Here is a 13,862-nt window from a genome sequence, read left to right as displayed (position 1 = left end):
CACAAGTGCTGAGAACGGCCAAGATGCAGTCTGCCTCCGGAGTTACCCTGGTGTTTTCCACACGTTCCCCCTCTTAGAACAGAGGTCAAGCTCCAGCCAGCCCTGACCCTGGGTGTGTGGCCATCGGATGGTGGAAGAGAAAGTGGAGCAGCCCCACCCTCTAGCCAGAAACCCATGGGCAGTGGTTAAGAATCCGCCTGACATGGGAAGTTGTTGTATAACAAAGGGAGTTCAACTCCAGGATGGAAGATGCCTTAGAGGACTGGGACGGGGAGGGTGAGGGGGACTCGAGGGAGGGTGGGGGGGAAGTCGAAGGAGGGAGGGAATATGGGAATATGTGTATAAAAACAGATGATTGAACTTGGTGTACCCCCCAAAAAAGTAATAAATTAAAAAAAAAAAAAAGTACAGCCATATATACCAAAAAAAAAAAAAAGAATCCGCCTGACAATGCAGGGGACATGGGTTGGAGCCCTGGGCCGGGAAGATCCCACATGCTGCAGAGCAACTGAGCCCGTGCGCCACAACTACTGAGCCCACGTGCCACAACTACCTGAAGCCCACACGCCTAGAGTCCAAGCTCCGCAACAAGAGAAGCCACAGCACTGAGAAGCCACCATTACCAGAGAAAGTCCACATGCAGCAACAAAAACCCAACGCAGCCAAAAATAAAATAAATAAATTTTAAAAAGAAAAGAAAAGAAACCCGTGGGCTGTGTCCCACCCTGGTTCAGAGTAACGATCGTAAGTTGCACTCTGCTCCTCCTTAAATCTTTCTATCTCGATTCATCCAAATCATCACCATCTCATTTTTAAATAGTGTAATGACGGGTTTAAACAGTGTCAGTGGCCTGAGAAGTTCTCTAATTGGAAGTAGGCAGGACATAAGTTATAAACCAACGGAGACCCCCTCATCCCACCCCTCTTCCTCACACCTCTCTTCCTTCTCTGTGCCCAGAAAACCAAGAGAAGAATTAGAAAATGTTCTCGAAAGCACAGTCGGGTGATATGATTTAGCTCCCGTCAGCTACGGATCAGAACTCTAGTCCTTTTCACAAATTTCTCAGTAACCAGCTCCTCCCACGGGCCAGGCCCATGGTGCCCTCCCTGGGCCCCACAAGAAGGCATTGGGACCGCAGTGGCTCCATCTGATGGATGGGGACACTGAGACCCAGCGAGTCTGTGCAGCTTGAAGGCAGCAGCGCAGGAAAACATACCAACGTCAAGCAGATCCGGGAGGGAGGTGGGCGGGGCGTCCTCCAGCCGCAATTTCCAAGTGATGTTGGCTCCTAACCGCTCCCCGCTCAGACACTCCACCCGCACTGTGGAGTCGTCGCAGACGGGGATGGAAACGGGGGTCCCAGCCGTCTTCACCTGCACAGAGACGCGAGTTCTGGAACACGGAGCAAGGAGCCCATGGCCAAGCCCACGCCAGGCGCCGAAACTAGCACGTGCTACTGTTGGAGGAGGTCATGGAGAGGACGTGACCGCCCCTTGATCCGGGAAGTGGCCCCGGGCAATGGGAGCTACTGGGCCCTCCCCTGTCCTTGGAAGGTCCGCTCTGCACCCCCACCATCCCATCCCCACAGTGGGAGACGTTTGTGAGGACGCAGCCTTGAAAGAGCTGGAAAATGAGGTTCCAGGTTCAGAGAGGCTAAATCACCTGCCCTGGTCACACAGCTTGCAGGCAGGGGTGTGAGTGCAGTAAGAGCTGACGTAAATGGGAAAAGAATTTGAAAAAGAATAGATACGTGTATATGCAAAAATAAAATAAAACTACAAAGAAAACAAATATACTTAGAAAAAAAGATTTAAAGATTCTCAAAAAAATAAAACTAAAAGGGTGCGCGTGCGCGCGCACACACACACACACACACACACACACACACACACGTGCAAAAAGAAAGCCTAAAAGAGGCCGTATTTCACTGGAGAAACAACTTCTGCTGACTCTGCCAACGTCCTCACAACACCTACAACCAGCAGGACATGACCCTCCCTCCCTGGAAGCACCCACCAGCTCCACAGTGGACTGTGACCATGCAGTCTGGCTTCTCCCAACCCGAGCGTGGCCTCCAATGTCCCCTGACTGTCTGCAGGGCAGGGTGGGTGGATGGACAGTGGTGGGGCCCGAGGACAGTGCCAGGCAGGGGCCAGAAGTCAACACAAGCCTCAATGGGCTCTCTTATCGTACTCTTTCCAAAGCAGCACCTCAAGCACTTTTATATCGAGCCCCGGGGGATGTTAGTTTATCAGAAGCGTGGCCGTCTAGAGGTGAATGAGATGGTTCTGTGTAAAAGGAAGGTTCTGTGAAGGAAAGTGACATCTGTCTGGCCCACGATCCAGAATTGATCTGGGCCTGGCCCTCAGTCTGCAGCACGAGAGGCCTCGACCACCTCATTCAGGGTCCGGATGGCACCATCTCAATGCAGGCCCTGTGCTGCAGGAGGTCATTCGACATGAATGGCAGGTCAAGGCACAGACTGGCACCAAGCACCTACTGTGTGCCACTCACCGCACGACACCTGGGCTGCAGGTGCGCCAATGGATGGGGGGTTCGTGCCATTGTCACTGGCTGAGAACTGCCGTGCACCCGGCATGTAGCAGCCCTGGAAGGCACCATGCACACTTTTGCAACATCCTCCATTATTCAGGCCCTGCGTGAAGTGCTTTAAACATAAGCACTCATTTGGTCTCCAAACAGACCCTGGTCTGTGGAGTCAGGACTATCATTACCCCACGTTATAGATTGAATTAGCTTCAGAGAGGCTGAGGAACTGCCAAGGATCAGCGTATTACTGATTAGGATCTATCCTGGCCACTGTAACTCGTGTCTGGCTTTGTTGATCTCTGACTGTCCTCAGGGCCTGAAGCCATGCCTGGCCTGCAATAGGCACTCACACATTTGTTAAATGGAAGAAAGAAGGAAGGAAAGGAAGAATGAAAGAATGAAAAATTTGGTGTAATGAGAGTCTACACTTACTCTGTGATTTGAAACCTCAGGCAACTTACTTTCCACGGGCTTTAGTTAACTCACTTACAAATCAAAGGCTAATGATACCCACTGAGCAGGCAGCGGTAATCATCTGAGATCAGGAAAGTAAAACTTCCAGCCCGGCACCAGAAATACAACCAGGGCTCAATAACCAATAGATATTGCTGATACAGCTGTCAAGTGCATCCCTTTAGATTAAAAGGGGTCAATATACATTTCTCCTTGTTTTCAAATCAATACTTTTTGTATTTGGTTTTGTGAAAATGTGTGTTCTCCAAAACTCTTAATGTGAGGTGCTAGAAATGGGTTGCTCTGATGAGTTAGCAGACTTTGAGTAGAACAAGGACTTATTTAACTGAGTGACTTTTAAAGACTCCCTCTGTGAATACTTGGGACTTCGAAAAACCAAAGCCCTTGTCTATTACACAGCTAAAATCTCTTATGGTAACTACATCTTTCCGGTTGGCACGTAATGTTTTCCATGATGGAAATGTTTTCCAGGATCCATGATGCCTCCTCTCAGGTTTAAGGACCACCTAGCACAGCAGTCCAGGAAGCGCATCATGGCATTGCAGCCTCCGTGCCCTCATCCCCGGGCTCTTTCTTCATGGGTGGGGACAGTACCACACAGTGACCACAGCTCTGTCCTCACGTCAGCCAGCCTGGCTCTACCATTTCCCAGTTGCGTGACTCTGGCCAATTATTTTAACTCTCCAGTAACCAAACAGTAATAATAGCAGGATCTCTGTGAGAATCATATTAGCTCATCCACGCCAAGGGGTGCACAGTGCCTGGCATGACCTAAGCGTTCAGCACACATTTGGTTTAATATCTTTATGCAGAGAGAATGGCCAGTGATGAGATGGATACCAGTTTCACCTCTGCCCCTGTGTCCTTAGCCTTGTCTGAGTTACCTTCTCATCCTGGGCCTCCATTTGCCCACTGGGTAAAGGGACCGAGGGTTGAACCGCAGGTTCATCTGAGATCTGAGGTTCTCTGCCCAGGGACCCTGAGCTCAGTGCAAGCCCTCCTAGTGGGGAAGGCCAGGTACATACCTGGATCTGACAGAAGCCGCGGGCCGTGAGCTCGTCTAATAGGAAGAGCTGGAAAGCTGACAGCAAGCCTGCGTAGTCACTGCTGCACACCTTGCCTGGCGGGAGCAGGAGCTGGAGCTGCCCTTGGATCCGTAGGGTCTGCCACAGCTGGGGCCCTGCGGGCAAGCACCAGAGGTCAGCAGACAGGGGTGGAAGAGCTGCAGGATTCTTTTCTTTGCTTTGCTTGGTTTTCCCTCTGCAAAAATAAACCTTCTTCACTTAGCTTGGAGCCCACGAAAACCACCATCTTGCTTGTCACCCTCTGAGTCTCACAACTTCCTAGCACGCTGGCTTGTCTCCAATTACTTTGCACCCTCACAGCAAGCTCAGTCCTATCTCATCCTCTAAACCAGGCTGCTTTACATTTACATGGGGTCCTGGACACTCCTCTTGGAAAATCTTCCATACCACCTTGCACTCACACAGGGCCACTGCACCTAGTTTGGTCAGTTAAGAGTAGACACCGCAGCCTATATGAAAGGCTTTCTCTGAGGTTGTTCAGTGCACAACCTGCACAGTCGTACACAGCAGCCCTGCACTCCACTTTAGGAGCTCAGGACCTGTGCCTCTCTTCTCCCAAGCCCCTTACTCAGTCATGACCAGTCTGCTCTTGATCTCAGCTCAGGCCACTCTGTCATCATTGGAGGAAACAGGCCACTTATTTGCCCAAATCACATTTTGAACTTTTTCTGGATAGCATTCTCTATTTCAGGATGCTTTGCGACAAATGACAAATACTGTCCCTTGACCCTCTACCAACCACGTTGTGACAGTCAGTCCATGGATCTGGGCCTCTCTCCTGAATCCCCCTCTCACTGCCCTGGGTGGACCCAGCGCTGGTGCTCACATCCTCCCCTGCCTGGCCTGGCTATGAGTAACCACGGCTGGGCTTTGCCAAGGCAGATGCAGTCAGAGCCCGGTGTGGCCTCACAGCAGCATGCATGTGAAAGTGGGTTCGGCGCGAGAGCAGGAAGAAGGAGCTTGGCCTGTATTTACACAGGGGCCAGGCCCACAGTGGTCAGAGCAGATGCCACAGCCTGGAGCGGCAGCCAGCCTGGCTCTGGAGCTCCAGATGGACCTGGGGGAGAGGCTGGTGTAGCAGTGTCACTGTCACTCTCAGAGGCCGAACCAGCAGCTCGGAGCTTGCCAACTCCATAGTAACCAATGCAGCCAACGGAGCACCTGCATCTTAAATGTAGTCCTGTACCCAAGACATCCCAGGGGAGCCTGAAATGATAGCAAGTGCTTCCAGGAGCAGATCGCTCCAGAGAAGCCACAGATAAAGCTTCACCCCAGAGACCTGGGAAGCACATCTACTCCTTCCCTCGGCCCTGAGCCCTGAGAGGGAGTGGGCGCCGGGCAGACCTTCTTGGGGCCACTCACGCTGGCAGGCGCGGGGCTGAGGCGGCGGCGACTCCCAGCGTCTCCTCTGCAGGCTGCACAGCAGCGGCCCTGGCGGGAAGGCGTTCAGGTAGCCCGGGCTGCACAGCAGCCGGCACTGCTGCACGGCGGCCCCTCCTGGACCTGAGGCTTGTGCACACAGGACGGTCCCGCCAGCCACGTCTGACACGTTGAAGTGCAGTGGGCACTGTGGGCCTGGGAGAAGGAAAGGGGGCGGCTGTGGGCACCTGCCCAGCACCAGGGCTGAGTGCCCCCACCTCTCACTGCTGCTCACCCACAGCGGGCCCCCCTCATCCCCCCTTCCCTCGGCTGGCCTGGGCCTGCCCCCTCCCTCTCCGCCTTCTTCTTGGCAGAAACCATCCTCTCGGTTTTAACGGACACTGAGCAGGGATGACTCTTGCTCCCTCACCTCTAGCTCAGGCCGTCTCGAGCATCTTCCCATCTCTGAATCCAATTCCCAACCAGCTCCTCCACTCCAAAGTCAACGTGTCCAGAACTCAGTGTCTGCTGCCCACGACTGCCCCAGTTTTAGCACCCTGAGATCAAGGCCCGGCACCTCCAGCCAGAAACATGGCAGCCAACCCAGACCATCCCACTTCCTCTGCCAGCCAGCTGAGGCAGCGGCTCACACCTTCTCGACTTTTCTTCATCCCCGCTGCACTTCCTTCATTTAGACATTCATCACCTTCTTCCTGAAGCTATCAAAGCTTCCTCACCAGCTCCCCTCATTTGGGCCTCATCCCCTGCCCTTCTGCTTTCACATCCAATGCAGACCTCGCTGCCAGCAGAGAACTTGTATGGAGCTGGGCTTGGCTCTCAAGACCCCCGAGCACCTACTGACCAGACTTCCTCTCTCTGCTCGGGCCTCCTCCAGCCCCGCTTTGCCCCAGGGCACCGCTGTCATTCCCTGACCGTACTCTGGTTGCACACCCCATGCCCTTCCCTCTGCCTGTTCAACTGCCTAGAAGGTTCCTTTTCGGGTCCTCGGTTATCAGCTCGACCCCTCAAACTTTCTAACACCTTCTGTGGTTCTCCCAGGCTCACTCGGCCCTCCTTTCTCCAAGCTCTCAGGCCACTCGGAGTAGACCACCCCACCCCCGTGCCGCTGTCATCAATTATTCAAGACTCTAATTATCTCCATTCTACTCTCCCTGCTGGATCGAGCCCCAGAGGGGACAGAGGGTCCCTTTCTTCTCTTCACCCAGACCACGGCACAATTCTGACCCAGAAAACACGCTCCAAGAGTATGTGTTAAATAAGTGAGTGGATGGGTAAATTAAACTGATAAGAACAGATACTACACCTGATCTTAGCCAAAAGGCCAAGAAGCATTGGATGGGTAAATTAAAGAACAGACACACTCCGTGTGACTATTTCACACCTGGCTAGAGATTCAGTTAATTATCTGACTCTCGGGCACAGCCTTGCTGCCAGTATATGTCTGGCTTTAAAATCTGCGACCCCCATGTGACTCAAGGGTACTTGGGGGCCCTGAAGATGGAGAATGACCCATTTTGATCTCCAGGGAGCAGCCTGGGCTTCTCTCTACTAAGAATGATGGCCTTTGGCCAAGATTTTGCACTGTAATTTGAGGGCTTATTGAGTTGGCTCTTACCAAGTGCCATGTGTATGGCGGGGCGGGGGGAGAGTCAGCCTGTGGGCTATGGGTCAGCCTGTGGGCTTTGAGTCCTGGGTCAATTATTTCCTAGCTGAGCCCCCTAGAGCAAGTTAATTACCATCTCTGTGACTCAGTTTCCTCACCCATAAAATGGCGAGGATAGCAGTAGTGCCTACCTTCGAGGGATGTGTGAATCAAAATGAATTAAAGCATGTAAAGAGCTCAGAAGAGTAACTGGCAGCTAACAAATGGTCATTAATGTTAATTATTATTATTATTATTATTATTATTAACAATAACAACAAGAGTAATACATTATTGCCTGGTTGGAAATTTTAGGACACGAATTCACCTCTTCAGAACAATGAAATATAGCATTTGATGCACTATAAGGGTAAACTTTCAAGAGAAAAAAACAGCTGATATTTACCATGAATTTTAGAGGCTGTGTAACTCTGTCACGATCAATAGTTATTGGACCTCACTCAAAATAACCCTATGAAATAGGTATCCCAGATTTTATTATCCCCCTTTTACAGATGAAGAAACTGAGGTCGGAGGATTTGGAAGGACAGAGAAAGGGCTTGAGGGCTTTGAATGGAAGCACTAGCCCAGCAGGGAAGGGCCACACCTCCCTTTAGTCTGGTGCTGCTCAGAGATGGGACGATGCCCGTCCTCTGGGCTTCCTGGCCGCCTGCATACCCTGTGCAGAGCCCTCAACACCCGGTGTTATCATGGTCCACAGACGTCTCCCAGGGCCTGGCCCCAGCTCTGGCTTAGGCGGCGGTCACCAGGCTGGGGAGGACTCCACCCCTCCGTGCTGAGCATGTGATCCTGCACAACCCCTTATGTCTCTGAGCCTCCCTGTCCCACCTCTAGGATGGAGATAAAGGTCCCTGGCACTTCTGACCACCAAGGTGGGCCAAGCCTGGGAGGGAAGGTATTAGGCACCTGGAAAGCCAGGGCACTGCTGAGCCGTGAGCTCTCATGTGGGAGGGTGCCCAGGCCAGGGGCCAAGGACCTGTGAGGGGCTTCCTGCACCAGCAGCCAGGCCCCCGTTTGCAGCCAAGGCCACTGAGGCTGACAAGGCCAAGTTCCTACTCTTGCCGGGCAGAGCAGAGACTGGAACCTGCATGCACACATCTCCAGCCCGTGATCTTTCCTCTGTCCTCCGAGGACGATTTGGCCAGGCCCCTCGCAGGACTCGTGCAAGATTCCCAGCTGGACCCATATGTGGGCTCAGAACTGACTCTCGTCCTTCCCGCGGGACCCCAGGGAAAACTCCTCACCGTCTGAGCCTCCAATACCACATGTCTATTTAAAAACCTCTGTGTGGCGCTGGATATATACCAGGGACTGTTAAGAGCATCATCAATATTAGCTCCTTCAATTCACCCCACAAAGCTGTGGGGTAGGTCTCATTATTCCCATTTCCCAGATGTCAACACTGAGGCACACTGAGCATAAATACCTTCTCTGCGATCAGAGAGCTAGTACATAGCAAAACCGGTCCCCAGAATCCACGTTCTCCGTGAGCGTGCCAGGCCTATGTGCGTATGTGTGTGAAAAGCGAGGCGTCAGTGAGGGAATGAGCCCCTTGTGCACAGAGTAAACCTCAATAAATGCAGGCTCCCCTCCAGGCTCTGCACCCGTGGCGCTTCTGGTTCTCTCACGGCCTTTTTTGGGAGTGGGCCAGTGAATGCTTTGACTTGGCTGGGAGGGTGTTTCCTCCTGGGGTCCCAACATCACCTGAGACACGGACACGCCTCTCTCCATTGTCTCTCCCTGCCCAGCAGACCTGCTTTCCCACGGCCTTCTTCCCCAGTTTCACTGAAATACAGACTCCCTGGCTGTGGTTTGACTCATCCGGCCACCATGGTCCAGGAGGAGGAAAAAAGGAAGAAGTATGGAGACCAGAGTGAACTGAGCACCCACAGCGGGCCAGGGTACAGAGGCCCTTTACCTCCTTCATCTCACGCAGTCCTTGCAAAGCGTAACTGCGTCATTGCCGTTTTAGAGGCGAGGAGAACAGAGCCTCCCAGGAGCTGAGGTTTGCGCAGGGGCGCACGCTGGGGGCTGGACTAGAAACCAGATGCTGCTCCCAGCCCCGCGTGCAGGATCACTCACACGGCTCGTCCACCGCGTGCCAGGGCGGCCCGAGCACCTCCCAAGAACTGATTTCACCTTCACAACATCTCCATGAGACAAAACTGCTGTCACCCCCATCCCACAGGGGAGGACCCCGTCACAGAGGGACCTTAACTCTTCTGCCCTAAGTGCTACAGCGGCAAGTGGGGAGCCAGGCCTGGCCCTGGAGGCTGCCACCAGGGCCAAGCAGTTTACAGAGATGATTTGAATGAATCCTAACGATGACTCTAAGAAATAGCTATGATTCCCCATGCCCATTTCACAGATTGGGAACCTGGGGTCCAGAGAGGTTAAGGGACTAGCCCAAGGTCACTCAGCAAGGGAGTTGGCAGAGCTGACTCTCAGGTCTGTCTGTCTGGCCACCGCACCTGAGCTTCCTGCACCATGCTTTGCAGGAAGTCAGCAGGAAGAGCCTTTGGGGGACTAGTGTTAGTGCTGGCTGTTCTACTTGCTAGCTGTGTGCCTTTGGACACATTAACAAACCTCTGTGAGTCCCAGTTTTGCCATCTGTAAAATGGGGAGTAGGACTGTTCCATTTACCTGCATCACTGGGAGGTAAAAATGGGATAAGTGGTGTGAAAGCATATTTTAACAGGTAAATCTTTGCACAGCTAGCTATCACCATGGAATCCTGCAGGGCCAAGCCACAGGGGGTCTTCCCAAACCCCAGACCTGTGCTCCCAGACCTGTTCCTGCAGGAGACACACCAGTCTGTTTCCTGGGTCCCAGACAGTGCAGGCCACTCAGATGCCCTGCAAGTTCAATGTTCATTGTGTCTGACCTAAGGTTGGCACGTCGCTTCTCTCGGCAGCACCCGGTGGGGAGCTCTACCCATAAATACCCCTCAAGCACCTACTACGTTCCCTGCATGGCGGCTGCCGAGGGCCTTGAAGCAGGTCCTGTGCAGAGAGTGGGAACCGGGGCTGGGAGAAAAGGCGTGTGGTGCGAGCCGCGGGCACACGCACAGGCTGGGGCAGGCGAGGAAATGGACAGAAGGGGACAGAGCCCCACAAGAGAGCTAGCGACTCTTCCTGCCCACCCGTCCTTTGAAGGCCCCCCTTTCTCTTTACAAATATAAATATAAATTTATAAATATAAGAATTCTCTTTACACATAGAAATCACTAGACCTAATTAAACGTGCCTGCAGTTCCAAAATGTTGCTTAGAGACTGCAAAAGTTAAAAATAAGGCGACAAAACAATAAAGACAGCAAAAGAAAGGCAATTGCAATAACATTAGTCATTTAGTGCAATATTTCTCAACCCTGCCAGACCCAACATCCCAATTGGCAATAAATATTTTACAATGTCTTCATTTGCTGTCCTGAAGCAAAAGTTACAGATAATGCAAACTACGTGTGCACATAAATTTTAAAACGACTACAATATCCTGTGACTTGAGTATATAGGAGAAATAAAAGGTAAGTAATTGGTAACTAAATAATATATGTTAATAAGCACTTATGTATTTCAATATAATAATAACATTCATATGATATATATTTCAATGCTTGATATCCAAACGATTTCTTAAACTAGAAACAAATGAACACCTCCACGGATTCCTGAAGCAACCCAGCTGAGAATCTGCTGTGTGGACCCTCCTACCCACTCGAGGATGGGAGACCAAGACCCTGCACCGCTCAGCAGGCCAGTGCCCGAGCTTCGGGAGGTGCCGGCTCAGGAGATTCCCACACGGGCTCTCCTTGGTTTGAGCCCCAGGGCTGGGCATTTGCAGGAAGTAGATGCAGTTTCAGCAGCACAGGAATCAACTGTGACCACATCCCTCTTGCGGTTCCCTTGTCTGCCTTCCTGCCCCCACTGCCCCACGGTCCTGGCACCTTTGGAGTTCCCCCCACTCCAGCCTGGGCAAAGGAAGAGATGAGCAGGACCCCACCAGCCCAGGACCCCATCACCACTTACTCTCACAGGCCGGCTGGCTCCCGGCCACGCGCGTCCCGGGCACCTCCTCTCCATTGCCCAGGACACACCAGCAGGTGCCGTGCGCTGGGTCGCATTGCACTGGGGAGAAGCCTCCATCCTCCTCCCTGCAGGCCGGGGTGTAGCCGGGGCTGGCTGTCCTGGAGGGGACTCCGCTCTGGAGCACTTCACAGAGGCTTGGGCCTTGATGCAAAGACAAGCCACATGGGCTCTTTGCTTGCCCTTGTCACCACCCACCGCTATCTGCCTGCAGGGCCCCAGGGTCTGGGGCTGCCTCCCCACTGCAGTGTTGAACTAGGACAGGGCAAAGCCTGGGCTTCACTCAGCTCTGTACTCCTGTATCTGCTCCATACACACACACACACACACACACACACACACACACACACAGAGACACACACACACACACACACACACACACACACACTCTGCCTGCCCTCAAGGAGCTTAGAGTCTTAAAGGATATTTAACAAGTAAGCAACTACAGTTCAGGTGATACGAGCAACAAGAAGAGATGTGCAGGGCAGTTTAGGAGCCCATAGGAAGGGGCTGAACTCAGTCGTGAAAGACAGAGGCCCGCAAAGGCTTCCTGGAGGGACCGGTGGGTGGGCTGAGTAAGAGTTAGCTAGCTGGTGCAGGGAGAGGATGCGAGGTTTGCAGAGGCTGAACCAGACACATGAAGGCCCCAGGGGAAGGGAGTGTCCACCTGCTTGAAAAGTCTGACTATAGTTTATTACACCTAGATCCTGATGCCGAGATGGAAAAACAAAAGAAGCAAGAGAAGAAACAGGGTCCAGACAGGCAGGGGCCCCTGAACCACGGCAAGGGGCCTGGGCCTCAGGACCACAGGGAGCGTCCATGGGTTCAGGCAGAGGAGGGACATCAGCACATGTGCACTTTAGGGACATCGTCTTGACTTCACCATGGAAACCAGATAGTGGGTCCAGGCTGGAGCCTGTGGCGGCATCGGTGCAGCATAGCTGGTCCCCCACGAAAGCACCAGGGCCCACTTTAATAGGAACCAGCGCTGGTTTGCGCCTCTAGCTACAAAGCACAGCCCCAATTCCTGCTGTGTGTGTTTCTCCCAAGAACCCACTGAGGTGGGAGAATATTGCCCCTATTTCATAGATGAGAAGACTGAGGCGCAGGGAGGTTAGGGGCTTGTTCAGCTCTCAAAGCAGCCAAGCTGGGATGTGAAACCAGGTCTCGGGGCTGCACACCTGGTGCTCATGGGAGGGGGTGGGGGGCGAAGGGGAGGGTCCTTACTCACACTGGGCGCTGCTGTTTGTGCCAGGCGATGTGCGCTCTCCTGAGGTGGGGTCCACACACCAGGGGCCGGCCTCCGACGTCTGCAGCCTGGCAAACTCTCCTGTCTGAGACAAAGCCGAGGTCGCGTCACCCAGGGAAGGTGCTTTTGTAGCTGATAGGTCAGGAGCCAGACGTCAAGAATGTTCCTTCCAAAACTACTGGCGGTGGCTTTTCCAAACGGAGAGGGTGGGGTGGGGAGGTGCTGTCCTGCTCCAGACCCTTTACATACAGTATTCGAATTGATCATTACAACAACCCCATGAGACAGGAACCACAGTTAACCCATTTTAGGGTGGGGAAAACTGAGGCTCACTCAGAGACGGAAAGTGACAGAATAACATCCCATAGCTGGGGAATGGCAGACCCGGGCTGGGCCTTAACCTGACCAGCCCCAAAGCCCAGCCACTCTCTTGAAACAATCGCCCCAGTTCCGGAAATGATTTTCAATAAGCATGCCTCGGAGAAAGGAAGCCTATAACACCTGCAACAAAGAATAAAGAAAAGGTACAAAGCAGCCACCCAAACCCTGGCCGGGGCCCCCATCTCCTCGGCCTGTCCCAGGGCCAGGTGGGGGACACCTGGCAAGCTCCTTCACTTCCCTGGGGTGTTTCCTCATCTGAAAAGGTAGAAGGTGGGACTAGATGGACCCTTGAGCACGTTCCTCCTCGGAACACTGATGGAAGGAGATGTCATCTCTCCTGTGTGTGTAATAGCAGGTGTGGAGAAGGCAGCTCCTCCAAGCTTCCTGGCCTCCCCTGAGGGTTTCCTTGAGCTTTTCCTGGGCACGTGTTCGTTTTATATTCTGCTGTGCCGTGTTCACAAACAAGAAATGACCATCATAACAACACCCAACATTTACAGAGAACATAACCAGGAGGTCCCCCTCCCCGGGGGTGTCATCCAAGCCCTGGGAGGTAGGGAGCCTACTGTCCCCACTCTACTCAGGGAGGCCCAGAGAAATCAGGTGATGAGCCCCTGGGTGCTGGGCTTTTAAGTTACACAGCTAAGATTCAAACCCAAGCAAAGGTTTCAGGAAATATGGGATAAAGACAAAACTGAGAACATTCTAGCCATTGATATGACGTGTCCCGGGGAGCTGGGTCCAAGGCACAGCCATCCTCTTTGGACGTCTTGGGTCCTGTTTCCTGGCTCCTGGGCCCTCCAGGAGCCAGGCTGGAAAACCACATGATCAGAGGTTCTCTGGGACCTGGTCTGAACCCCTTTCCCCTCCGTCAGAGCTGCGGTGTCTGCCTCTTGCTCTCCATGGGTGAACTCGCCACCCTGGATGATGGAGCAGACTCTCATGTCAGCCAATATAAAAGATTAAATTTCTCTACAAAACTCCATCATAATTGGG

The 13,862-nt window shown here is 53.0% G+C and overlaps 1 protein-coding gene and 1 pseudogene across 2 annotated transcripts in view; both read right to left on the bottom strand.

Moving 5' to 3' along the window:
* The window catches only part of TG (thyroglobulin), a 238,538-nt gene that overhangs the window by 194,106 nt on the left and 30,570 nt on the right, over window positions 1–13,862 (bottom strand). The window contains exons 15-19 of one of the 2 annotated variants that reach the window (XM_057735105.1): window positions 12,468–12,570; window positions 11,180–11,380; window positions 5,473–5,685; window positions 4,051–4,205; window positions 1,218–1,374 (exon numbers count right to left, since the gene is read on the bottom strand). In XM_057735105.1, coding sequence (XP_057591088.1) covers window positions 1,218–1,374; window positions 4,051–4,205; window positions 5,473–5,685; window positions 11,180–11,380; window positions 12,468–12,570 — 829 coding nt within the window. The remainder of the gene's footprint in view (window positions 1–1,217; window positions 1,375–4,050; window positions 4,206–5,472; window positions 5,686–11,179; window positions 11,381–12,467; window positions 12,571–13,862) is intronic. The other variant, XM_057735107.1, reaches the window with a different exon arrangement.
* LOC130854744 (U2 spliceosomal RNA) lies at window positions 6,668–6,823 on the bottom strand (annotated as a pseudogene).

This window comes from Hippopotamus amphibius, chromosome 5 (assembly GCF_030028045.1).
Source record: "Hippopotamus amphibius kiboko isolate mHipAmp2 chromosome 5, mHipAmp2.hap2, whole genome shotgun sequence".
NCBI lineage: Eukaryota > Metazoa > Chordata > Mammalia > Artiodactyla > Hippopotamidae > Hippopotamus > Hippopotamus amphibius.
The sequence above is the reverse complement of the archived record's forward strand: the minus strand, read 5'-3'. Positions and strand labels throughout refer to the sequence as shown.